Below are 27,590 nucleotides of genomic sequence, written 5' to 3'. Positions count from 1 at the left end.
CAAATAAAATTTTCAAGGGAGAGCAATCATTTGTGTTTGTTACCAACACAGTGCATAAAATCCACATTGGTAATAGACTTTCACCTCCTGAACACAACTGCAAGAGTTAAATTTGAAATCTTTAAGAATATGATAATAGATGCCTGCAGGATTATTGCAAAGGGAAATTGTATTAGCACTATGTACCATGTATACACTTCTTGCTGAATGGATGGTTAGTAAGATCTTATGGATTCTAAGTGGATGGTTAAGATGATCTCTATGGGTTCTAATGGATGGTTAATAAGAGCTTGACAGGTCCAATTTACAAGTTGTAAAATAAATCTAAAATAAGTGTCTATACAAGTACAGAAACTGAACTAGGGCTTGCCTACAATATAAAAAAATTATTCTCTACATAATACCTGCATTCCAAATTTTCATAATGCAAAATAATAAATACAAAAAATCAACTGTTCTTTCCAGATCACTGTATAGAATATTTTACAGGGCTATAAATTTAACACAAATATCTTTTATATATATAAAAAGTTTCCATAGAATTATGAATAGAGCTAAGCAATTTGAAATAAAAGCTAATACTCATACTCCTCTAATGATCTCCAGACTTCTCCATCCCTAAGGGCCGGGCTTTCCGACCAAGCTTCAAAAAAGCCATACCATGCGTTCTTAGATGACTATATAACTCCACAGGATTTGTAAATTTCTCTTTGCAAACTACACATCGATCATCAAATATGACCTCCCCCAATTCCTCACCAGCCTTTGCAATCATCAGTTCCTTCCCAATTCTTTTTTTTGTGGATACTTTCAACGTTTTTCTTTTCAATTCCTTTGCTTTACGTTTTGTACTATCTTTCACAAGTTTTTTAGCAGCCCCCTTCAAGACACACTTCTTTACTGAAACGTCTAACAACCGCTTCTTGTTTGCTTCCTTTACCACTTCTTTGACTACTCTTTTCTTTGAATTTTCTTTTTCCACTTTAATTTTAGTCACTTCCCTTTCCCCTTTGAGGTCTTCCTTCTTTTCTTTTTTCTGAGTAGTAATTCTGGCTGCTTTTCTTTTTGCTATGGTGTCTTTCACCTCTATATCCTTTACCAATGTGTTCACCTTTTCTTCTTTTATGTCATTATCCCCATTCCAACTTCTTCCTTTACAATTGGAACTTCGTTTTCCTCTTTCTCTTCCTTAATGTTTACTTCTTCCTTAACTTTAAGAGTTTCCTCCACAGGAGAAATTTTCCTCTTCTTAGATTCAATTCCAATCATCTTGGAATCAGCTGATCTAACAACACATTTCCCTTCCTTTTTCCGCTTACTTTCTAGTTTAGGTTTCACTGTCCCTGAATTCACTTCTTCCTGACCTAATGTACTATTCACTTTATCTGAGCCACTTTCCGACCTTTCCTTTTTGATAGTCTTATTAGTTGCTGACGAGACTTTATTACCATTATCACTAGAAACTTGGACAGGTATTACATCTTTACTTTGAGCATTACTACTACCAGTAACAGCTGGTACATCTTCCTCCTGAAAATTGGCAACACTTTCATTTTCATCCACACTTGTTACAGGAAGTTTAACTTTGTGTGCAAAAAACATGTGACGGGCAAGAGAAGGCTCTACAACAAAGGAAGCACCACACTCAGTACATACATATCCATCAGGTTCAATCTCTCTCAGAGCTTCACTGTGCTTTAATATATGATTGTCATGTTTTTCTTTGCTATTAGTACCAAAACCACAAGTGCTACATTTATAGACTTTGAGTTTCTTTTTGTTCTTATGCTTTTTTATCTGTCTCCTTTCATCAAAAGGTATTTTTCTTTTCTTACATCTTGACTGATCATCTAGAACTGAATCTGGCAATCTTTTTATCAAAACTTTAGTCTTATCTTTTAATTTTACATCTTCTTTCTTTTTTATCTTATTTCCAGGACTAGAAAGAATACCACCAGATAATTTGACAGGGGAAGCTTGGAATGACTTAACTTGCTGATGAGCAGAAATTTCTGATGTAACCACAGATTTACTTGGAGATGCCTTAGACTTCTCTTTCTGAGGTTTGGTTAACCCTGAATCTCCCTCTATCTTACTTGGTGAAACAGAACCTGGAATTTCCTTACTTCCAAGGGGCTTTGTTGGGATAAACTGTGAAGTTGGCATGGTACCCTGACCACGTGTCCTGATCATGACTTTTTCATCCACTTGTTCCCGGTCAAGCCCATGCACAGTGCGAAAATGATTCATCAAGGTCTCTTTCTTCACATGGTCATATGCACGACAGATCCAGCAAATATAACGCCGCTTTGCATACAAGCAAATTTTATGAACAATGTCTGTGTGACGTTGCAACTGATATGTAAAATTATAATGCATGTCACAGTCTGCACAGAGCAGATTTCCAAAACCATGCTCTTCTTTCATGTGTGTCAAAGCAGATGTTGTATCAATCATTGCAAAGTTACACATGGGACATAAGCTGGGATATGCCAAAGCAGCGGCATGTTCTTCCAAGTGATGTAAAAGAGCCATGCTAGATGGGAGAGTTCGTCCATCACAAAGACTGCACACAAGAAGCCCCTCCTCAAGGTGAGACACCATGTGACGACCAAACATTTCTGGAGTAAGGGCTTTCGTGCAAACCTGACACTGACGGCAACCTGTTGCTGACGGAGTGGGAGTGGCTGTGCCAAGGGTACAACGACCCAGATGGACACTTAAACCCCTTTCTCCATGGAAGCGTCTTCCACATCTGTTGCACTCAAATTCTGAAGAATCAAACTGTACATAAAATGGGTCATGTTCTTCATTGAGATGTGTTAATGCTGTTGGAACATCCGGCAAAGAGGTACAACAGAATGCACAAATAGCAGGGTACAAAAATTGCTCATGAACATGAAGCTCAAAATGTTGTTCCAAGTCTGCATTATCACTAAATCGTGTACCATTACAATAAATACAAATGATTAAGTTTTCTTGGATGTGACCACGACAGTGACGAGCAAAATCTTCACCTGTACCTGTAAAACCACAAACCTGACACTGGCGTTCACTGGTCTCACCCTCACAAGTTCTTTTATGTCTTCTAAAATCCTTGCCATCAGTATACATATATCCACATCTGTAACATACATTTGGTCTTAATTTATCTAACTGGTCAAAATCTTTCTTTATGGGGCTGTCTCTCTGTGACAACTCTTTCACATCAACTTCTTTGCCAGAAACCTTTCCAGAACCTTTCATTTTTCCTAGCTTTTCTGCTTTACTAAATTTTACACTATCAAGTGACGGTACATCGGGAAACAGAGTCTTATCAATCACACTACTGACAGTTGGTACATCTCTAATACGTGCTTCATGTAATTCTTCTGCACTTAAGGCTACTGGTAATGTAACAAAGGCATTTCGTGGTTCCTGACCATTAAAATACTGATGCTGGTACCCTAACACTTCATGATGCAGTGTACAAGTTTTGGTGCGATAGTGATTATCTCGGCGGTGTTCTCGATCGTGGTGAGCTCTCAACTCGTCTTTTGAGCGGAATGCATTGGTGCAAAATTTTGACTTATATACATAGTGAACTCTAGTTATAATGGACGGGTGACAATCAGACAAGTGGGCTTGAATCTTGACATTCGCATCACTTTCCTCTTGTGCATGTAGCTGTACGGACTGGGAGCAGAGTGGACAGGTCAAAAGACATCGGAATGTTGCCAAGACTTGTTGCCCAGGAGATTGGCAATTGTGAAACACAAGGCTTTCAAATGTATTTCGACAAACCACACATTCATATGATTTTCCACAATGCTCTAATATCCAGTGAGTTAGAAAATCATCTTGTGATTTGAAGAAGCACACTTGACAGACTGTACACACAATACCTGAGCGACGAAATTGATGACCACAAGTATTCAAATGATGAACAAAATCTCTTGGCCCATCACATCTGCTACCACATTCAGGACATACTGAAACATTTGATGTGTTGGCTGGTGGATGGGTAAGAATATGTGCCTTAGCAGCACACACACTGGGAAGAACCAACTGACACTTTCTGCATTCTACACGCTGATCTGAATAAGGCTGATCTGTGCGCATGTGAGCCATCAGCTCCCGGACACTGTGAAACATTCTCTCGCACAAGTAGCATCTAACAGTTCGCCTTCTAGGCGACAACCTGTGGAAAGAAAAAAACAGTAAACACAGTTACCGAAGTATTGCTCAGTATCAATGCAATGCCATCCTCACGAAGAGGCTTGAAAATGGTTTTAATTACTTACCTTTTCATTCCAACAGGTATCTTCTCAGAAGAGACTATTTCATCATCATAATACTCATCACTGGTAAATTTATCTTCAAACTTTTCATTCATAAGTCTTGCTGCACCTTTACCAATTGGCTTCAAGGTTGGTAATTTTGTCACACTCCCATGAGTCTTTGCAGAAGGGCATCTTGTGTTCCCAGCCTGTAAATAGGACATAACTGAAAACTGAATAATGAAAAAAAAAATATATATTTCTTCTAACATGCAGTATAATTTTTTCCTCTACCAAATACAAACACTCCTTCCTACTGTCCATTCTACTAGCAAATGGAGGGGTTACCAGAGACACTATTTACCGTATGTACTCCAGCAACACTCGATCTCGCGTATCATGCGACCCCCAAATTTTCACCCTTAAAAATGTTCATCATGAATCTCACGTATCACGTTGCGTATCATTCAAGTTAAATTTTCAAGACCAAATAACAAAAGGCTAACCTCTTTTCCTTCTCTATTTATTCCATTTTTTAGTTAGGCTATCCCCCTTTTCCTCTATCTCTTTATCTATCCCATCTTATAGCTAAGTTTAATAAAGTAAAAGAGAATGCCGTAAGTATCGTTAGTAATGTTATAATTGTTGTGTAATCGCATACAGCCAGAAACTGCTGATTTTCCATGAACAACCGAATCCAATAACAACAGCGGTTTTGCTTGCATTTCAATCATTGTACGACAGTCAAAAACTACCATAGTTATGTTGCAAATGACGTTAAGGAGAATAAGACTGATATATATTTTACATTACTGTATCCTTACTCCATATCAACAAAAGATCGGCAAGGGCATATACTGCTAAATTTAAGCTGTAAGTTTTAGCTGAAGCTGAGGAGAGAATGTTGCTAGTATCGTGCGTCGTCAACATGGATGGAACTCCCACAAACTTCGGTATGGTACCAATGAACTCGACCGTAAACAAAATTTTGAGAGAAAGGTATGAAAGGATACATTTTACAGTTTTCACTCCGATAAAAGATAAATACATAAAGCTCGTAGTATATTCTGATGAGATCAAGTGAAAATATCGAAAGGCATTTGTTGATTTTTCTTTACACAATAAACATGCCCTCACCGCCATCTACTAATGAAAAAAATAACTAAATTTCATTTATAATGATGTGCATTCAAGTGATATTTCGACTTGAAAACACTTCGTATAATGTAAAATAACCTTGTCCCATATAAATCGAGTACCTTGAGATTCATTTGCGCTAACTAGAAGCAAGAAAATCGCTATGATTTGAGTTCAATACAGCAAAATAAACTTAACTTGCAATCGCCCTCAGCTGATTTCCAAACTAAAATAATGATTGTATTTTATAATACAAACAAATAGTAATATGAAAATACATTCATGCAATATTATTGGATACAGTGAAGTAAAGCATAACTTTTTTTAAAGATCCATGGAAAAGCATATTCATTATGTTTGTATTTTATCATACAATACTAATATTGATTATTACACGCTCTAATTTTATATCTCGTGTATGACGCGTCCCCCCCTTAGCATCAGCTCCAAAATTACGTCTTTAAAAGTCGCATGATACGCGAGTGTATATTGTACATGTCCCCCCCCATCCTTGCTTGAACCTTTCTAGTTTTTGCTTTGAAAAAATGCTTGACACTTCTCTATACCTGGCATTCAAATCATATTGACATTCCTGCCTCTATCTAATGCTCCTTTACAATTCTTAGTGGTAAAGTGTTTTTAAAATGTCAACACCTTACACTCATTAGCATTGAGCATTTATAAAGAGTTTAGAAGTAAGATTGGCAAGACCCAGAGATCATACCATGTGCCTAATTCTGCAGGTAGGAAGTACTAAACACCTAAATATATGTATAAGATGTATTACATGCCTAATTCTGCATGTACAATAAACTATGTGTCTAAAATCTGCATGTCAGACAAAAGTTAATTCTTTTTCCAACCAGGCCTTCCCATTCTACAAGAAAACTACCTATTCCTATATGGAGTACTGTTTATATATAACAAGAATCTCCTTTGACTCTTGGTTAGGTAAGTGAAATGGTCTCCATCTCAATAACAAAGTTCTCACTTTTCATCTAGAAGTAATCCCATGTCTCTTCCAAAGTCATTGTTCAACTTTGACATAATTTACCATGGATTAACCCATGACGAACAAGGTTAAATATATATATGGAGTATCAAGCACACTCCCAGACCGGGGGCAAACTTTAAGGTTGACCAATTTAAAAAAAATAAAATCAGTGGAAAGAGCAAATATGCAAGTGCGCTAGTGTAAAAAAATCATTCGAAAAATTTTTCCCTATGGTCCATGGGAAGTTGAAAGTGATTATTTACAACCCTGTGTGGGGTCTCTTTTACAAGACACTTAACAATATGCTCATTTTATAAAGCTATACACGCCAGCTCGCGCCCGAAGTCCGAAGCCAGATCCCTAATGCCGAGACCATGGAGATGGAAAGTCTGGTGCAATCGGGCTTTCACGCTGTTTACTGCCACCCAAACTGCAAAATTCTCCTCTCCTCCATCAGACAACAACCCACAGCAGGAGGGCATGGTTAGTGCAGCATACCAGCGATTGCCGAAGCCCCTCCCAGACATCGGGTGGTGCCGCTTCCACCGCCAGTTCAGCAGCAAGGCACGGAAGTGTCGAGCGCCCTTGCTCCTTCTGCCTTTCAAAAAATGACAGTGGCAGCACCAAAAACAAGCCCCCATGGCAGTGGCAGGAACGAAGTCCCAACCCAGGGGCTTCTACGTCCAGTGCAGCATCTCCGCCCTCAGGTTGACACTGGTACCATGCAGTTGGTGTTCCCTTCATCTGCAGAGGATCGCAGCCATGGCCACGACGACCCGACCAGCCTCGTAGCTGCAAACAGGATGCTCATCCGCACTTACAGCACCACGGCCCAGACCATTCGCGTTCCTGGGCCGGACCTACACCTGGCCCTTCGTCCTCGCTGATGTACGGACCCCTCTCCTGGGGGCGGACTTCCTTGCCCACCACAGCCAAATGGTGGACCTGGCCCACCAGCGCTTTCTCGATACCAAGACCTGGCTCTCCCGCCCACTCGCCAGAGGACCAAGGGCGCCCACCATCTGCTCCGTCTACCCCACCACAGATACGCCTCCCTTCTCCAGGAGTTTCCGGACATCTTCCACCCCAAGCTTCGCTGGGTGGCTAGGGCCGTGCAGAAGCACGGTGTCTTCAATCATATTGAGACCAAGGGGCCCCCAACACATGCCAGTTCGTGTGGCATGGAATCAGGAAGGACGCTCAGGAGTGGGCCAGAAACCTTATTGCGTGCTAGAGTAGCAAGACAGGAAGGTACACCGAATCGGGGATAGATTCTTTTCCCCAGCCCAGGCAAAGATTCAGACACATCCACGTTGACATTGTCGGGCCTCTTCCCCATGCGACGGTGCCAGATACCTCCTGACACTGATCAAACTGTTTACCAGGTGGCCCGAGGCCACCCCGATGTCAGAAGCCACCACAGATGCCTGTGCCAAAGCCCTCCTGACCAGCTGGATCAGCCTCTTCGGAGCGCCCGATGACGTCACGACGGACTGAGGACCCGCCTTCACGTCAGAGCTCTGGTTTTCCCTGGTACACCTGATGGAGACCATGCACCACACCACGACATACTACAATTCCGCAGCCAACGGAGTGGTGGAAAGGGTCCACCGCTCCCTCAAGGCCTCCTTAATAGCGCGCTGGCAGGGCCCCGATTGGAAGGCACAGCTTCCCTGGGTCCTCTCCGGTCTCCACACCGCCCCAAGAGCCAACGGCAACCCTTCCCCAGCGGAGAAGGTGTACAGGGAGACCTTGACAGTGCGAGGCATATTCTTCCCCACCACAGCGACGATCCTGACATTCCCTTGGCTAGGTTGCGTGCAGCCGCCCAGAAGTTCATTCCCTGCTGAGACGTACGTTGACAGGAGGAAGCAGTACTGCCTGCGAGCCCTGGACTCCTGCAGGTTCATCATGAGGAACTACGCCGCCCACCCGCCCTTGACGAGGCCCTACCGGGGCCAGCACCGAGTTGTCCGTCAGGAGGAGAAAGCATTCCTCATGTCAATCGGCGGTTGCGAGGACTGGGTCTCGATCACGTCGAACCCCCCAGGCACACTACCAGGGGCGGCATCCTGCTTTCTGGCCCTCAAGACGATGAGGACAAGCAAGACGCCCCTCAACCAAGGGAATAACGAACCCAAGGACTCCTTCAGCTCCTCGCAAGATTCTGTTAGTCATCCAACGATTCTATGTAATCATTGTCTTGGGGAGGAGGAATGTTTGTAAGGACGACATTTGGGCAAATGTTCGCCCTTCCATTGTAAAAATCTGTATGTCCTCTCTTTTTTTCCAGAAATTAAAATGTAGAGCATTTTACACCCTTTCTTTTGATGTAGTATATATGTCAGGAATCCCTTCCCTCTATGTAATATTATTCATGCATTTTTGTCTGTGAAGAAACACATTCACAGCAGGGGCCCTGTCCCTTTTTGTTTATGTTTGTTTGTGCGTGCATGACGGACACTAGGCTTCCATCCACACTGCGCCTTATGTACAGCTTTATTTGCTGAGTAAAATTAGTTTGCTCATTCTCCTCGTCTTACTCAGTCCTCACACAATATATTCACTAATTACTGTATTTTCATGACTAAATACATCATGATAAAAAATTATTTACTAATTTTCAAATAATATTAATGTAAACAGCTAAATGTCAATAAAATGCTAAATTAAAATTCCACAAAATCACACTCCCTTACTCTCTCTCAGCATACATATCTCTTAATGAAAAAACAGCAACATTTAAAAAAAAAAACCTATTTCATTTACAGACTAAACTATAATATTGAAATATTATCATATATATATTCAAAATACGAATCTCTCTCTCTCTCTCTTTCTAAATTAAAATACTAACTTCATTGGTAAATTCATTTCTTTTAGCAGCTAAATTGTTTTCCTAAATAATTATTTCGGTAATAAGCGTCGATCAGCTGATTCTCAGATGTAAACATTCTGACGACGTTTTTCAAAAGACAAAAATACACTTTGATTACTGTATTTTGCTGTGTTTATACATTAATATTACAGTACGGTACTGTAATCAGTACAGTACAGTACATCATTTTTTTTCTTAAATTAATTCATTCACAAACTAGATAGTATAGTCTTGAGCAGCAGCCATATCAGGAAATAAAGAGGAATTGTTAGCTTATATACTTTTGTTTGCAGATCTGATGAAGGGGGGAAATTGGAAATAGTTTTTATAAAAGATTTATGGCATTATAGACACATAAAACTTAAAACATAAACAGGGAGGAATAAAAGAAGCAAGGGAGCCGTTTCAAAGGCAGTTCCCTCCTACTATTACTACTATTAATCGGGCCATGAAATGTGTGTTTGCCTTTGTGATAGTTTTAAATTGCAATGCATAATTGTGTATCATCTTCAATCAACACAGGCTAGGCTGGATCAATGGTGAGTACCCATATGATAGTTTAAGCTGTATTTGGTGTTTGAACTAATATTAAAATAGGTAGTTAGCCTTTAAGAATTTTTTTACAGGTAGGGTGGCTTTGGTGTTTTAACTATTGAAGTAGGCAGTTAGGCTATAGCTTAAGCATTTTTTGAGGGGTGTATATTTGCTTAATGCGGGTGGTTGTGGTCCTTATCCCCAGTGATTACAAAGGCACCACTGTTTACATGTTTTTTCAAATATTTCTTTGCACTTTTCTTTGCAAAATTACAATTATAAGTGATATACTATCATAAAAGATAAGAACTTAAACAAACATCATTCCCTGGATATATTTATGAGCAAATAAATAAGATGTCATGGGATACAGAGGGTCCAATACGTACATTCCCCCATCAAATCTCGAGGCATACTGATCTCCCTGTCCTGTGCTGAGCTACTACAGTTGCCACAAGTCATTTATGGGTCATTGAAGTGCTAGGAATATCTTTCCCGCTAAACTCGTCCAAATCTTATGGGTGCATAATATAAACCCTAATGAACAGATACCCTCATATGAGTAGCAATAGTAACAGGTTTTGGGTAGTGGACGGATTTGCTCATGGTTAGCATCAATATTACGAGTCAATTGGGGAACTGGGTGGGAAAGAGGTAAATTTATTACATCTATACCACATAAATTCACTAATGGCAATTTTCTGACTGGCTCAGCTCACTGATTCTAGACGGCTCATGACTTGTGTACTTGACTTCAATGAGAATTGTACCGTCTCTCTATCTCTCTCTCTCACATGATGTATATTTGCTCATAAATACTATACCCAGGGGTTACTGTTGGTTTCAGTTCTTATCTTTTATGATAGCTAGTCAGTTAAAATTGTAATTTTGCAAAGAAATATTAAAAAACATGTACAATCCAAAAAAGTTACTGCATCTTTTATCTCAGTAAATTTATGTAAATACTTTACAAATATACTCAGAACTTGTTACTGATATTAATTCTTATCTGCTGTTATATTATGTGAGCTGTAATTATAATTTTACAAAATAAAATAAAATGTTTTTTTTAGAAAAAACATGAATAACTTGGTAAAATTAAGGATTGCCTAGTAAAACAGGCCCCACAAGGGTTTGTAATTAGTAGTTTTCAACTGCTTGTGGGAGGTAAGGAAAATTTTGTATAATTTTTTTTCTTACACCATTTGCATCTGCATAACTTCCTCTTTACAGCGATATGTTTTTTCATTAAATTAGCTGACCTCAACATTTCCCCACCATGGGGTGCTGCGTGTTCTTTCTTTTTTTAGCCTGCCTCTCAAGGTTTAATACTCATACAGGTTAGTCCGTCCATCACTCAAAACCTGTCATAGTTCTATAGATACAGGCAGTCCCAGGTTATCAGTGGACTCAGTTATCAGCAATCAATTCTAGCACCAAAAATCTGCAACTTTTGCCACTGATAACAGAGTTATGGCCCTGATGCATACCTAACAGAGGTGCCATAACCAGTTATCAGCAACAAAATCCAATTATTGGGTCCATTCATTGCTGCTTTTAGGTTATCAGCAATTTTCACCTATCAGGCCATCAGAGCAGAACCCCTGCCAATAACCAGGACTGCCTGTACTCATATGATGATGCCCTTCCATTACAGGTTAAGAACTGCTTCCACAAATGCATTCCTGAGGTTACAAAGTCAACATCAATCTTTTCAATAACATTGTCCTCTTTATAAAATAGGAAATACTCTTTATCCTTCAATCTGTAATAGTTTAATTTGAGAAACCTAAATGAAGAAGTTTCTTGACAATATTACATATCTTCTGTTTATGTGCCTTTCCAAGACTACCTTAATCTCCTACCATAGAAACTGAATTTACATAAATGCAGAGTAGTACTTAAAAACAATGATTATGTTGACAATGTAATCCAGTCAGAAATTTCAATCTTGGATCGGCAGAAGGAATACACTGAGTGATGTGAATAATAAAAAGAAATAATGTTTAGTTACCCTTAAAGACTGCGGAACTGGAACTAAAATGGGCTGCAAAAGTCGAGTTAGTTGAAGAGGAAGGGACCTCACATCAACTGTTTCTTCATCCACTTCTTCACCATGTAACAGATGCATACGTAAGTGATCTGTTAAAAGAAAGGTTTGATCCTAAGACAAGTATATACTACAAGTATATATACAGTGGTACCTCATTCATCGAATGTTCACGTCAAACATATTCATATGCTTCAAACTGACAGATTATCTTGTTTAAAATTGTATTTGATGGCCTACTGCATCCTACAATAAAAACTGTATTAACAGGTTTTCTCCTTTACAATTGAGGCAGTCCTCGGTTATTGGCAGGGGTTCCGTTCTGGGGAGGGAGGGTGTTCATAAGCAAAAACCGCTATTACCGAAACTTGGTGATTTATGGCGCTGATAACCGGTTCATAGCGCCTCCTTTAGGTGTGTCATGGCGCCATCACTCTATTATGGGCACCTTGTGGCACTCATAACTAGAACTCAGTGTGTTATGGCCCCATAAAACGGCAATTTTATGGGGTTCCACGAGCACCATAAAACCACATCACCATGAACAGAGTCCCCTGATAACCAGGGACTTTCTGTATATGGTTTAATGATAACTATATTCAACAAAATAAATAAAAGAATAAAACAATTCAATGAAAAATTGAGCATAAAAGTTGTACAAAATCATACGTCACAGACGTTGATATTGAGGAGGGAAGAAGTGTTAAAATATTCCTGTATGTAAGTAAAAGCAATAACAATTCACATAAAAAGGGGGAATTTCAAAATAAATTGTACAATGATAAAATATAAAAACAATCAAATGCAATTCACAAACATTAAAAATAATAAAAAAAGGTCTTAATTATGCCAGTGTTCGGAGCACTGAGTGAGACAGTATAGTTTAATGATAACCAAATTCAACAAAATAGTAAATGAAAGAATGAAGCTTTTCACAATTAAATCTAGCATAATCGATGAGAAAAATCATACATCATTGTAGTGATGCACAGGTAACTTGAGATAGAGGGAGGGTGTTTATATTTCTGAGGAATAATGAATGAATGAATGATTTTAAGTTTCCTCAAAGGGTTCCCATCTCTCCTCCCTACATCCCAGCCGGCCATGCACCATTTCCGCCAAACGGTTGGTAAATCGTACATGGAAACAGATTTTTCCAAAAGATTTTACTTCATATAAAGTGCCGATTTACTACTTTACACTCTTCAATTTAATTCTTGAATAGATTAATAGTAGAAAAATAATAGAAAAGGGGGACTTTTTCCAACAAATCAAATTTTTTCCAGCCTTCTGGAACAGATTAATTTTGAAGTCTGAGGTACTACTGAAGTTAATCTATACCGTCATGTAATAAAATTAAACTTTTTGATAAACAAACATGCACAATTATAATTTGAAAGCTATATCAAAATAGCATCACTCCATGAATTACAGGACAAACGACAATATGTACATTACAATTACAGTAATCTGAACCATTACACTAACTTTCCTGAAACTCGATCAGAAAATGGTATCTGGAAGGGGATTAATGAGCAGTTGTCACAGATCTGAACTTCAGTCTAGGCAAAATTCACCCTTCTCCACTTTGATCAGGTGGTGGATATGGCACAGTACTATAAAATCAGGGTTGATGGCCACCAAATACACAGCAGTCACTTCACTTCTTCACATTATATAAACTTAGTTTTTGATCTCCTGTGCTAATTACACTTAGTAGACCATTATAAACAACTTACTTTTAGATTTGCATTTCTAGCATATTTTTGTGCAATAAACTAACTGCACAGTCTCAAATGCATTCCCTTTCATTATAGTTGCCTAGGCCCAATAAATGTGAAAGAAGTTAGAGAGCTGCTCTCTTCATATGTGCCATCTATTATTTTCCCATAGGTGATACCCTAGCTTGCAGTGTGCCTTGTGTAGAACTTGGGGTAAAAATACAATTTTCTACACCTTAGTCACAATTAAATATTATAATTATTTCTAGATAGCCAAGCAAACCCTTACTTACTATTCTATAATTTTTGTAAATACAATGTGGCTTTCTTCACTTTTTCATCCTGTGTAAACAAGAAAGTCAGGAGTATAACGTACATAAAAAATTTGAAGATGGCTAAATACTGTGCTGTATGACTGTGGTGGACTTTGGAAAATGGGTTTGTATGATGAAATTTGTGGTTGTTTCTTTGCTTGTGTATGTTTTAATTTGTAAACGCTTGAGGGGTTTAAGTTTCATCTTTGTTTTTTTCTTTTTTTTTACATGCAGTCTGCTAAGGTTTTTGTAATGAATGATGATGTGTTTCTTCACCTGAACTGCATGAACCTTCACCAGTACAATAGGATGAAGAGAGCAAGAAATCGAACGCAAATGTATGAACAGATTTTCCTTCAGAGGACAGGGGATTAGAATATTATGAAAGGGTTCATGAAATGAGTGGAAAGAATAACTCCGACGAAAGAGACAATTAGAGGAGCAGTCGCAAATAGAGGAAGAGATAAGCCATAAGAGTGAGAACAGGGAGATAATGTGAAGCTGCCAGATTGCTGAAACAAAAGCACTTGGTCAAGCCGCCCTTCTCCCCATTCCTCCATACACTACCCTAAATCCTAAATTTAAGCCAATCTCAACACACTTTCAACAATGAAAATTTGACAATAGTTGGAACTAAACTAGGTGTTGATCTCTCCGGTAGAAGGATATCAACGAAATAATAACGGCTGTTATAGAGCAAGCTAACTTCCACACTGAAGAAGTCTCAGAGACCATATTTAGGGAAAACTATAGTATTAAGACTGAAGTTAGGATAAGTTTTGATGAACTATAGTGTCAAGATTAGGTAAAGTTTCTGTTCTGTAGGTTAAGGTAATAAATTAGATTAAGGAAAGTCAGATTTTTATTTAGTAACCTCTAAATCTGTTCTCATCATCCTGCATCAATTGTGTAGAAGAAAAACCCCCTATAAGATGCAATACTTCAAAGAGAATGAATAAACAAATACACAGGTAAAAGAAAATTCTGAAAAAGTAATGTGATTACAATTAGAAAAATGAAATTTTTTTTTTAAAGACTAGCAAGATAAACTGTCATTTTACGATACACATTCTTCCTGGTGGTAAAGAAATGGACAAATTTCATAAAATCAAAAGTAAACTTCCTTAAATCTTGACTGAGGGGAACATTTTTGTTTGTTTGTTAAATGTACTTTAAAAGATCACTTTTTTTCAACTCTACCTCTGTAACTTTGGGATCACATTAAACTTATGACTGTAAGACCTAGATATGGTATATTTCACCACAGCCTGCTTACTAATTAGTATGTATATACACTGTCAAGACCCTAGGAACTTCCTCTGTATATATTGTATTTATTAATATTATGTAATTAAAACTTATTTCAATATTTAAGTCAACTAGGAATTCGCTTGTTTTTTGTTTAAATATTCACTGGCAGAAGGCAGTAAACAAACTACATATTTCTGTTACTTAAACAGTCCACATCCTGACTTTCATTAGTAACTGGCAGAAAAATCACTTGTTTATTCTAGTGGTTGTTAAACTGATAGTTATCACCTTGCCCTTCCTTTCATACCTCTTCCCCGTAACAGTTTACTTTGGTGTTCTCCTTTTAAGTTTCTAGTGTGTTTCGCTGGACTGCCTTTTGACACCTGAAGTTGTCTTGTCCCTGCCTTTGTAACTTCTTGAACATAAGTTACAAGTATTACGATATTTTCCCTGCTTTAATTTGATGCTGTGCAGAAAGTAATTTCATGTTAAGTTTATTGTGTTTAATTTTTGTGTTAAGTATTAGGGTTATTATTAAATTGTAAGGGTTTCTTGTATTTAAATGCCTCCTTCTTAATTGTGATATTGATGCTTAACATTTTTAACATAAGATCTAGTAAATTGAACCTGGTATCATTTTGTCGTGAATTTAGTGGTAACTGAGTTCGAGACAAGTGGGGGCCTGACTGGAACCTACATGTATTTTCTGACTTATTTTTGCACAGTGTTAGTTGAAGTGGGAGTGATACTTTGTATACCAGGCTGTCCTTGTTAGTATATGATATATATTGTGTTGTGCTTATTATTACGTGCACAGAAGTAGTGTGCATTTAGCTGTTTATTTTGTGCTTATGTTAGGAAGTGAGCAATTTTTAAAAGTGTTATTGATAGGTTGTTTGCAATTCACCATTCAAAACTCCCAAGACTCTTCAAAGTATCAATTATATAACTCACGATCGTATCCTAGTTGATATAGTTTATAAAATAGGTCTTTAAACACTGATTAACCTCATTTTCTTGTCTAATCTCTAAGGGTAGCATATTTTTATTCTTGGCGATCATAGACTTTAGTAATTAAGATCGCTACATTTCATGTGATTAAACGGTTGTTATCTCGTCTTGTTACTACTGTCTGAAGCAATGTATGCAGTAAAACTTCACTTCAGCTTCCTTAAACTTGTACACGTGTAACTTCATATATCACAATTTTTATGTGGAGGCCTACTGTGTAGACATAGTATTACAAACAGTTAAAAGTCCTTTTTCTCTCCACCACCAGGCCAAAATTTGAAGTAACTGAGTTTTGCAGTAACCCTTGATTGCACTTCTCATCCATACCATATGCAAAGAAAGAGAAGCTTTTTTATGTATATCAGCTAAGTTCAAGATAAGTTTACCAACTGGTGCATAGAAAGATACAATCAGGAACTTAATATTGCAACACTGTATAGTGAAAGGGTTAGTTGATCTGACTGAGGCAGGAACCAGTTAGTCCTCCAGATGTAGAATACTTTAAATTAGCTATTGAGTTACAAAAACACAAATTATATGTACTCGAAAGAAAGCAACAGGAGCTCCAGATGGAAATGGATAGGAAAAAATTAGAAGCACAGATAGAAATTGAAAAGAGTAAGCAGGAATTGGATTTAGAAAGAGAGGCAGCACAATTGGCAACACAAACGAAAAAGAAGGAATTTGAGTTAGAACAAGAAAAATCAGAGTATGAAGTCATGAGAACACAAAAGCTGGAAGGGGAAAAAGCTAGGATTTTAGCTGAAACTAAGAGAAGGAATTAGACTTAGAAGCTAGTCAGCCAATTAAATTTGACTTAACTAAGAGTATTAAACTGGTACCTAAATTTGATGAACAGGACATAGATGGGTTTTTTAAGAATTTTGAGAATATGGCTTCACATATGGAATGGCCTTTGGATCAGTGGTTTGTGGCTGAATAAGTCAAAATTCATTGGTAAAGCAGCTACTGTTATTAGTAGTTTGTCAGGGGAACTCGATTATAAAGTAATTAAGCAAGCTGTTCTTGATGTTTACTCAATAACTGCAGAGGGTTACCGTCAGCAATTCCATAACTACCTGAAGCCATCCAGTAAAACTTGGACTAAATTTGCTAATGATAAGTTAAGGATGTTTAAAAAGTGGCTAGAAGCCGAAAATGTAACAAATTTCAGTGACCTTGTTAATCTTGTGGTTTTGGAGGAATTTAAAAGACAGTTGCCTCAGAATATCATGACACATGTAGTTGATAGGGAAGAGAAAAATCTTGAAAAAGCTGCAATAATAGCAGACAACTATTCATTAATTCATAAGTTTCATCCTAAAGGCAGTCAAGGTTTTGCAAAACAAAACAAAACAGTAATAACTGTAAATAGGAAAACAGAGACTGTTAGTTCTTATTATAGTTACTGTAAAAAAGTAGGTCATGATATTTCAACTTGTAGACACCTTGGGTGTAAACAGCCAAAAGGTACAATTAAAAAACCTTCTCCTGGTTCAAATGACATACCCACCGTAATGCATTGTTCTCATGAAGGGAAATTATTTGAGAAGTTTATTTCTAATGGTACAGTTTTCTATTCTGATGATAGTGTCCCAGCGAATGTTAAAATTTTAAGAGATACTGAATCCAGTCAGAGCATAATTCTAAGAAGTGTAAATCCTAATGTTGAAATACTTGATGCGAATGTTATTCTTCAAGATTTAAGCTCCTCTGTTGCCTTTGGCTGAAGTAACGTAAGTTGTCCTTGTGTTAAAGGTAGAGTAAAAATTGCACTAAGAGATAAGGAGTTTCCTGTGTCAGGAGTACAATTGTTGCTTGGTAATGATCTAACTGATGAGTTAATGCTCCCTAATCTTATAATGTGTAAAACTCCGATGTCAGTTGACGAAAACTTAAAAGTGAACCATGACAAATGTTTAGAAGTACCTAATGTTGTACCTGAAAGTGATGGTAGTAATATTGTTAATGTGGTTACCCGTAGTTCACCAGAAGTAGAGAGTAAAGAAGTATGCTTTGAAGCTTTCAGATAAATTGAACATGAATAAAGAAAATTTAGCTAGTTTGCAGAAAAGTGACTTAATTCTACCAAGTGCATATAAACAAGCTCTCAGTAATGATGAGGACAAAGCCCCTTCCTTTGTTTAGGTTATTTAGACCAGTGTTGTCCAAACATTTTTGCCTATTGTACCCTTGATTACCTTTTCCTACTGTTATGTAACCCCCCTCACCCACCATGGCTGACCAAACTCAGTTTTATTTAGGATAATCATGCAAATAGTATATTAATTATGAAAAGACTGCATTATAGGAGTGTCGGTCAATAAATTCAAATTTATTACACAAATAAAAATGATGATTTAATAACAAAATGCTTGAAAATTACTTACACAACTTAATGTGAGATGTGAGGCTGATGTACACTGATGGGATGTTTTTTTTTTCGGGTTTTGTGTGTGTGTGTGGGTGTGTGTGTGTGTGTTGTGTGTGTGTGTTTGTGTGTGTGTGTGTGTGTGTGTGTGTGTTCCTTGTTTGTTGTTCACGTACAATCCTGATCTATGTTGCGTACGCGGACCCCAGTTTGGACAAAACTGAATTTTAGACCCTATAAATTAACAAGTTTAGACACTTGGGGTGAGCAAGAACAATTGGTTATTCCTTTGAATTTACATAGACCCCCCCGAGAACTTGCACATGGCTCCGATTCTCATTTTTGAATGTCTATAACTTATAAGAGAATTTTATATGATTATTATTTGCCTAATATGAAACAGGATGTGAAAAGTTTTATTAATAATTGTCATACATGTCACATTGTCGGAAAACCCAATGAGGTGGTGATCCCTAAAGCTCCTCTGTCTCCATCATTATACCTACTAAACCTTTTCAAAGAGTAATCATAGATTGTGTGGGACCGTTACCAAAAACAAAGAAAAAAAATGAATATCTTATGACCATTAAGTGACCTACTACAAGGTTTCCTATTGCTGTACCCATTAAAATATTTCAGCTAAGGCAATTATTCACCATTTGATTAAGATATTTACTCTATGGATTTTCTAAAGAACTGCAATGCGATCGTGGCACTAATTTTACTAGTACCCTTTTTCAGGATACCCTAAAAAGTTTCTATATAAAATAGTCTCTGTCTTCTGCTTACCATCCCCGGTCACAAGGTGCCTTAGAGACACACCATCAAACATTAAAGTCTTTGTTGAGTAAGTTTTGTGTTGAGACAGGATCTGAATGGGATGAAGGCCTTGACTTTTTGTTATTTGTGATCAGAGAAGTTCTGTCGGAATCACTTGGTACATCTCCTTTTGAACTGTTGTATGGTCATAAAGTAAGAGGTCCTTTACAAATTATTAAAGATAAGTTAATCAATAATGAAGAGATAGAAGAAGTAACTATTAGTCAGTATTTGGAGAAAATGAAAGACAGGTTTCACAGTATTCGTAAATTTGCTTTAAATAACTTGCTAACAGTCAAAAACAAATGAAAGTAAGATATGATAAAACTGCAAAATGTCGAAAGTTTAAAACTGGTGATTCTGTCCTGGCCTTCTTTCTAATTCAGGTTCCCCTTTGAAAAGTAAATATTAAGTTCCATATATCATAGATAAAGGTGTTAATAATCACAAATCTATAATATGTACGCCAGATAGACGTAAGGATACACAACCAGTTCATATCAATTTGCTTAAACCTTATTTTCAATCTTTGCCCCGCTGTTTTGAGTTGCTCACAAAACACCTTTGTAAGTGTAAAAATGCCTAAAGACAGAACAGAATCTGACTTTGCTGAAACTTAAAATAAAAAGGATGATATCATATCATGGTTTCATGAGTCTAATGCACAAATCCTAAGATCTCTTCCACAGTATCTGCAACACCTGAAACAGGAGCAAAGAAACAACATAACCAAACTCTATTTTAATAGAGTATAAGGAAATATGCAGTGAAGTCCCTCTACAAAGTATTTCAGAACCTCATGATGTAGAAATAATACCTGGAACCAGTCCCATACGACAACACTTCTACAGAGTAATAGAGGAAAAGAAAAAACTAATGAAGGAAGAGGTAGAGTACTTATTGAAGAATGGACTGGCAGTGGCAAGTAAATCACCATGAGCTTCTCCTTGTTTGTTAGTAGCAAAACCTGATGGAAAGGTAAGGTTGTGTACTGATTATAGAAAACTTAACCCTTAAACGCCGAGCCGATGTTTCCGAAAGTGTCTCCTGTATGCTGGCGGCGTTCGCGAGTGAGCGCCGAAGCGGAAAATGTTTTTTTCAAAAAATCACAGCATGCTTAATTTTCTAGATTAAGAGTTCATTTTTGGCTCCTTTTTTTTTCTCATTGCCTGAAGTTTAGTATGCAACCATCAGAAATGAGAAAAAATATCATCATCATATATAAATATTGGAATATATGACAGCGCAAAAAAAATTTCATATATAATTGTATACAAATCGCGCTGTGAGCAAAACAGTTAAAGCTAATGAGTTCATTATTTTTTTGTTTTATTGTAGACTAAACTGCGATGATTTTGGTATATAACAAATTGTAAAATGATCAAAGCAATACAGAGAAAATATTATCACAATATGATGCATGAATTCGTAACGCGCGGATGTAAAAAAAAAGTTGTCAAAAATTCACCATAAATCAAAATATTGTACTGTAAGTGTTGTAGCTTACAATTGCAGTTTTCAACCATTTTGGTCGAGTTAAAGTTGACCGAAGGTCGAATTTTTTTTTTCTATTTATCGTTATTTATATGAAAATATTTCAAAACTGATAAAAGCTACAACCATGGGTTGTTTTTAGTTGTATTCTACATAAAATTGCACACATTTTCATATATAAAACTTTATGTAACGGCTAATTTAAAATGGTGTAAACGTTAAGACAATCGGATGAAAAAATTTATGATTTTTCGGAAGAGTTACCGAGCGGACGTAAGGAAAACATTTTTTCATAAATTCACCATAAATCAAAATATTGTGCTAGAGACTTCCAATTTCTTGCAAAATAAAGGTAAATGATTGAATATTACTAGACTGTAAGTGTTGTAGCTTACAATTGCAGTTTTCGACCATTTCGGTCGAGTTAAAGTTGACTGAAGGTTGAATTTTTTCTATTTATCGTTATTTATATGAAAATATTTCAAAACTGATAAAAGCTACAACCATGGGTTGTTTTAGTTGTATTCTACATAAAATTGCACACATTTCCATATATAAAAACTTTATGAAACGGCTAATTTAAAATGGTGCAACCATTACGACAATAGGGGCGCAAAAAAATTTATGATTTTTCGGAGAGTTACCGTGTGGATGTAAGGAAAACGTTTTTTTCATAAATTCACCATAAATCAAAATATTGTGCTAGAGACTTCCAATTTGTTGAAAAATGAAGTTATTTATGAAAATATTTCAAAACTGATAAAAGCTACAACCATGGGTTGTTTTTAGTTGTATACTACATGAAATTGCGCACATTTCCATATATTAAAACTTTATGTAACAGCTAATTTAAAATGGTGCAAACATTACGACAATAGGCCGAAAAAATTTATGATTTTTTTGGAAGAGTTACCACGCGGACGTAAGGAAAAAGTTTTTTCATAAATTCACCATAAATCGAAATATTGTGCTAGAGACTTCCAATTTGTTGCAAAATGAAGGTAAATGATTGAATATTACTAGAATATAAGAGTTTTAGCTTACAATTGCGTTTTTCGACCATTTCGGTAGAGTCAAAGTTGACCGAAGGTTGAAATTTTGGCACTTATCGTTATTTATATGAAAATATTTCAAAACTGATAAAAGCTACAACCATGAGTTGTTATTTGTTGTATTCTACATGAAATTGCGCACATTTTCACATACTATAATACTCTATGTAATGGCTAATATAAATTGGTGCAAAAATTATGTCAAAGTGACGAAATAATTTCTGAGATGTGTCGCTGATGCTTTTTAGTGTGAGAAGAAAGAAATTCGCGCTTGCGCGCCTGGGTAACGATTGTAAACAAAACAACAGCTTGATCCGTGAGCTCCCAGCATCCCCCAAGTTTTCGCCTAGTAGGCCTATAACTATTTTTCCATGAATTTTTAAAAAAACTTTTTTCGTCAACGTACCATACGTCGGTTCGGCACCTGGCAGACAATTTTCATCGACGTTTAATACATTTAATCGGCGTTAAAGGGTTAATCTGGTAACTATTAAAGACAGTTTTCCCTTGCCTTGCATTGGTGACATCTTAGATGCTACTGGGTGTTCCAAATATTTAACACAAGTGGACATGTCAAAGGGATACTACCAAATGCGCTTAACTGAGGGCTAAATTGATGTCAGCTTTCATCACACCCTTTGGAGTTTTTCAGCATGAACGTCTTCCATTTGGCATGAGCAACGCTCCTTCTACCTTCCAGAGAATCATTAACAACTTGATTAAAGATCTTTATGGAGTTAGTGCATATCTAGATGATGTAGGAGTTGTAGCAGACACTTGGCAAGAACACCTGAAAAGGCTTGAGGCAATCTTTAAATCTTTGAAGGAATATAAGTTCACTATTAATCTTGCTAAATCAACCTCTGCTCATGGTAAAGTTGTATATTTGGGATACATAACTGGAAGTGAGGAAATTCTACCTAAATCTTCAAATATAGATGCCTTTGTAAATTATCCCAAACCTACCTCCAAGAAAGAAGTCATGAGATTCTTGGGAATGAGTTCATATTGCAGAAGATTCTGTAAAAATTTCAGTAGCATAGCCTATCCTCTTACCAATTTAACTAGCAGCAAAAAAGAATTAAATTGGGATGAATTGTGTGAGAACTCTTTCCTACAAATTAAAAATATGTAGTGTTCTAATCCTATTCTTACTGCTCCCAATTTTTCTAGATCCTTCTGCTGACAGACCAATGCATGTGACCATGGTATTGGTGCTGTTCTGGAAGAGTCTTATAGCCTCTGCCGCAATAGTGAATACTCAAACCACTAGAATCTGATATAATTCAGAAAATACTAGGAAAAACTAATCAAAATTATGTAAAACTATCTATAACCTGCTGTGCAACTAAATCACAGTAACTGTACTTCATCAAATGCAAAATAACAACTGGAAAATAAAAAAAGCTGCTGCAAATGATTCCGATGATCACACCGAAGCTGGGAAAAACAAATTGAGCTTACCTGCCAGGTTGTTTTCTGTGCTCCCTGATAATGGGTGGGGGATGTCACCTAGACAAAAACAGTAGTATAGTATTACTGCAAAATTTAATAAAAGTTACCATGTGAGTTAGAAACATTAGCTATAAGTTACTTATATGGAATCTACCTTTCAGAGCACAACGATTGTAGAAAGTCAATTTAGCATCACAGGGTCCACACTCCAAGTTGATCCACACACTGCGGCGCTCCCGGTGCTGTACCAGGGAGCTCTCTATGAAGAATCTTAAAAAAAAGGGGGATGAAACTGAATCAATTCTTTCCGAAGAATGAATTACTTCACACATATTACATCAAAAACTACTTCATACTAGTCTTACAAATATTCATCAGTAATTTATATTTACTATTTGCACTTCAACATTTAATTCTTGGATATTCAAAACCCTAAGATCTAACAAAATTATCATCCACCTCATTTTCATCTTTTGAATCTTTATACAAAGCACCTGAACCACTATCTTGTCACTCCTTTATATTTCATCTAGCCATGCTACGAACAAAGAAGCTTTTGCCTCCTTTGAATTCTGCTTAATCTCTCATCAGAACCAGAGGCCTAAGCTACGTCACAAAGACACTTTGTCTTACTCAGTTTTAATTCTTTCTGTTAAATTATTTTTTCCTTTGGATTCACTGCATGCAAGTGGACAGATTGCTTAAGGCAATCATCCCCTATGTAAGGCTGTTTATTGCGTAATTTAATATTGTGTTCTTTGGACAAATTATCCTAACTAGTACTGCCTTTAAGTCAAGAAAGTTTCTCGTGGTATGTCATTTTGTACTAAGCCTTGCAATTCAGTTTTTCCATAGTAACATAGTAACTTTCAACCTATGCTATTCCTTCCAAACATTAATACATAGCTTCTTATCTATATGTTTATGTTTTTGGCATATGGCAGCTGACAGGTATAAGTCTCTTACAGCCTTACTTGTAGCTTTTATGTCCAAAAACATTTATTATTACTGGTCCTAGGGCACCCTCATGGCAGCTGATAGTTACAAGTCTCTTACAGTCTTATTTGTCGCGGATCAGCAATCACGGATTCTGAAGTTAATCACGGGTTTTTCCTTGGACCACTTCTCAGTCTATATCGCTGGTATGAATCCCAGCATCACAGGCTTGTCCATGGTAGGCTAAGCCTCGTCTGGTTCCGATAACCAGCAAATGCATTAACAGATTCACATTATGATATTAACTGACAATAAAGGTAATAAAACCATTCTCACCTTATATATTATTGGCATATCTTCATAATATATAGCCTATTCATGGAATAATTCCACATCATTGACATCAACTTGTAGTTGAGTGGCCAGCAGAAATGTAAACATTGAGTTAACACTTCACAGTGACCTTTGTCACTCTTAACATTTTTAGAAATGTTAATAGTAGTAGTGTTATTACAGTAGTAATAACATTTAGGAAAACATTAATTTTCAATTCGAACTTCATTATTGTTTTGGTATAACGTAATCAACTTCTCTGAACACTGCAGTCATACAAACAACAATTGTCATAGATTATTGTATTGTTGTTTGCGATCGGTGACGAAGCGTAAACGTAATAAAACCATTTTTACCTTATATATTATTGTCATATATTCATGATAAAACGCATATCTTATATATTATTGGCTTATCTTCATACTAAAAAGCCTCTTCAAGGAATAATTCCTTGGGGAATGCATTTTTCAAAAGACAAAAATACACTTTACAAGTTTAAAGTATGCACTGATTACTTTATTTTGATGTGATTACATTAATATTACAGTATGGTACTGTAAGCAGTACAGTAACTAATTTTTATCATAAATTTATATTCATTCACGAAAACAATAAGTATGATCACCCTGACGTCACCAAACCTAGTCTCATTCGTACATAGTATTTTTACATTATGTGATAGTGGTTACACCATTCTACAAACTACATTGTATTTTACATAAGTATCCTCTAAACTCTATCATAAATCACTTTACTTACTTTTTTTTGGAGCCCAAATACTATATCCCGGAAAATTAACAAAATATGAAATTTTCATTATTAAAATGAAGTTTTATTGTATACTTACCGAACAATTATAGAGCCGTGATTTCACGAGCGGCAGGATACTAAATTCAAATTTAGCGCGTCGGCGTCGCCAACACTGGTGGTGATGACGTCATCTCCCTCCACTCGCGGGAGAACCAGGTACAACTGCCCAGGTGAATCCAATTCTTTCTGCCCGTCCGTCCACCTAAGGGGAGGAGGGTGGGATAATCATAATTGTTCGGTAAGTATACAATAAAACTTCATTTTAATAATGAAAATTTCATTTTTATTGTATGTGTTCTTATACCGAACAATTATAGAGCTGATTACACATTTATGGGAAGGTGGGATTTTCAGTGGACCACTAGTATTTTTAAATGGTTACATTTATTGCAATACCAGTAAACACTCAAGGTGTCTGTTGTACCTTACCTTGTAAGAGAGCTACAGCAGACTGTTACTGCCTCTGGTCGGTGCTCTTCTTACTATTGTAGAGGAATTGGAATTTGCCCAAAGTTAGCCTCTACAGGAGTGGAATCCTTCCGTAGTTCAAGCGAGTCAAGGCTGACTGACGGTAGGATAGTAACAACAAAGATTGCCCTTGCCCTGGGCTAAGACCAGAAATTCAATCATACAAAACATTTGTCACCAACACCAGATTTAAAAACATATATCACCCAACCATTGTAAAATCTGACCTAACAGACTGGTGAGTATCCCAGGTACTCAGTACCCCCCAGCTTCCTTGAACTCGACAACCTATTCAAGGTGAAAAGTTAGCATAGAGGTGACGACCCCTGTGCCGTTTCTCCCAACACCATGCCAGAAACCGCCACCGGACCTAAGTTTTACAATTCTCGAAAACCGTTTCTATCTCTTTGAGATAATGACTCGCAAAAAACCGAATTCGATCTCCAGAACGTGCTCTGAAGAATCGAAGCTAAAGATAAATTCTTTCTGAATGCTAAAGAGTTGCCACTGCTCTAACCTCGTGAGCTTTAACTCTCAGAACGGAAAGATTGTCGTTCTCAGGACTGCGAGTGAGCTTCCCTGATAAGCTCTCTAATAAAGAACGATATAGCATTCTTAGAAAGAGGACGAGAGGGATTTTGAACCGAGGTGGTCCAGAGCTTAGAAGATTGTCCTCTGATACCCTTAGTGGCAAACAGATACTGCTTAATAGCCCTGACTGGACATAAGAGCCTTTCTTCCTCCTCATGTCCAACCAAATCAGATAAGTTCCTTACCACAAAACTCCTCGGCCCAAGGATTAGAAGGATTCTCATTTTTGGCTAGAAAGGTCAAAGATACCGAAAATACAGCATTGCCTTGAGAGAAACCGACTCTTTTGTCTATAGCGTGCAATTCGCTGACACGCTTAGCAGAAGCTAGTGCAATAAGAAAGAGTGCCTTCTTAGTCAAGTTCCTGAGTGAAGCCGACTTCAAAGGCTCAAACGGTGGCCCATGAGGAACTTAAGCACCACATCTAAGTTCCAAGCCACTGTTATCTTGCGGGAGCTTAGTGGTTTCGAAAGACCTAATGAGGTCCGACAGATCTGAATTGGAGGAAATATCCAAACCTCGATGTCGAAAACCGAAGAGAGCATGGCTCTATATCCTCTGATCGTCGAAGGAGCCAGTTTCTTAGAGTTCCTAAGAATAGAAGAAAATCTGCTATTTCTGTTAAAGAGGTCGCAGAAGTAGAGACTTTAGCACTTCTACACCACTCTCTGAAGATTCTCCACTTCCTTGATAGAGTTGTTAGAAGACTCTCTCCTACAACGAGCGATAGCTTCTGCAGCTCTTCTTGAAAATCCTTTCGCTCTGACAAGATTCCGGACAGTCTGAACCCTGTCAGAGCTAGAGCGGACAAGTTTTGGTGGAACCTCTTGAAGTGAGGTTGTTTGAGAAGCCACTTCTCTGGAGGAAGAAGTCTGGGGGGAAGTCTACTAACAACTGGAGAAGGTCCGGGAACCACTCTTTCCTGGGCCAAAAGGGAGCGATTAACGTTAGCGTTACATTGCTGTGCGACATGAACTTGTTCAGCACCTCTCTTATTAGACCGAACGGAGGGAATGCATAAGCTTCCAGACCCGACCAATCCAACAGCATTGCGGTTTCCACCGACCCCAAGCTAGAGGATCTGGACTGGAGAACAAAAGAGAGGAAGACGG

The 27,590-nt window shown here is 37.3% G+C and overlaps 1 protein-coding gene across 1 annotated transcript in view; it reads right to left on the bottom strand.

The window, feature by feature from the left end:
- LOC135195076 (uncharacterized) overlaps window positions 1-27,590 on the bottom strand; it is a 50,860-nt gene continuing 23,270 nt past the window's right edge. Inside the window, 6 exon segments of the mRNA XM_064221448.1 lie at window positions 1-1,141; window positions 1,144-4,180; window positions 4,284-4,468; window positions 11,817-11,944; window positions 23,350-23,397; window positions 23,495-23,610. Coding sequence (XP_064077518.1) covers window positions 593-1,141; window positions 1,144-4,180; window positions 4,284-4,468; window positions 11,817-11,944; window positions 23,350-23,397; window positions 23,495-23,610 — 4,063 coding nt within the window. The 3' untranslated portion in view covers window positions 1-592.

This window comes from Macrobrachium nipponense, chromosome 15 (genome assembly GCF_015104395.2).
Source record: "Macrobrachium nipponense isolate FS-2020 chromosome 15, ASM1510439v2, whole genome shotgun sequence".
Classification (NCBI taxonomy): Eukaryota; Metazoa; Arthropoda; class Malacostraca; order Decapoda; family Palaemonidae; genus Macrobrachium; species Macrobrachium nipponense.
This window is presented reverse-complemented; position numbering and strand designations above follow the sequence as displayed.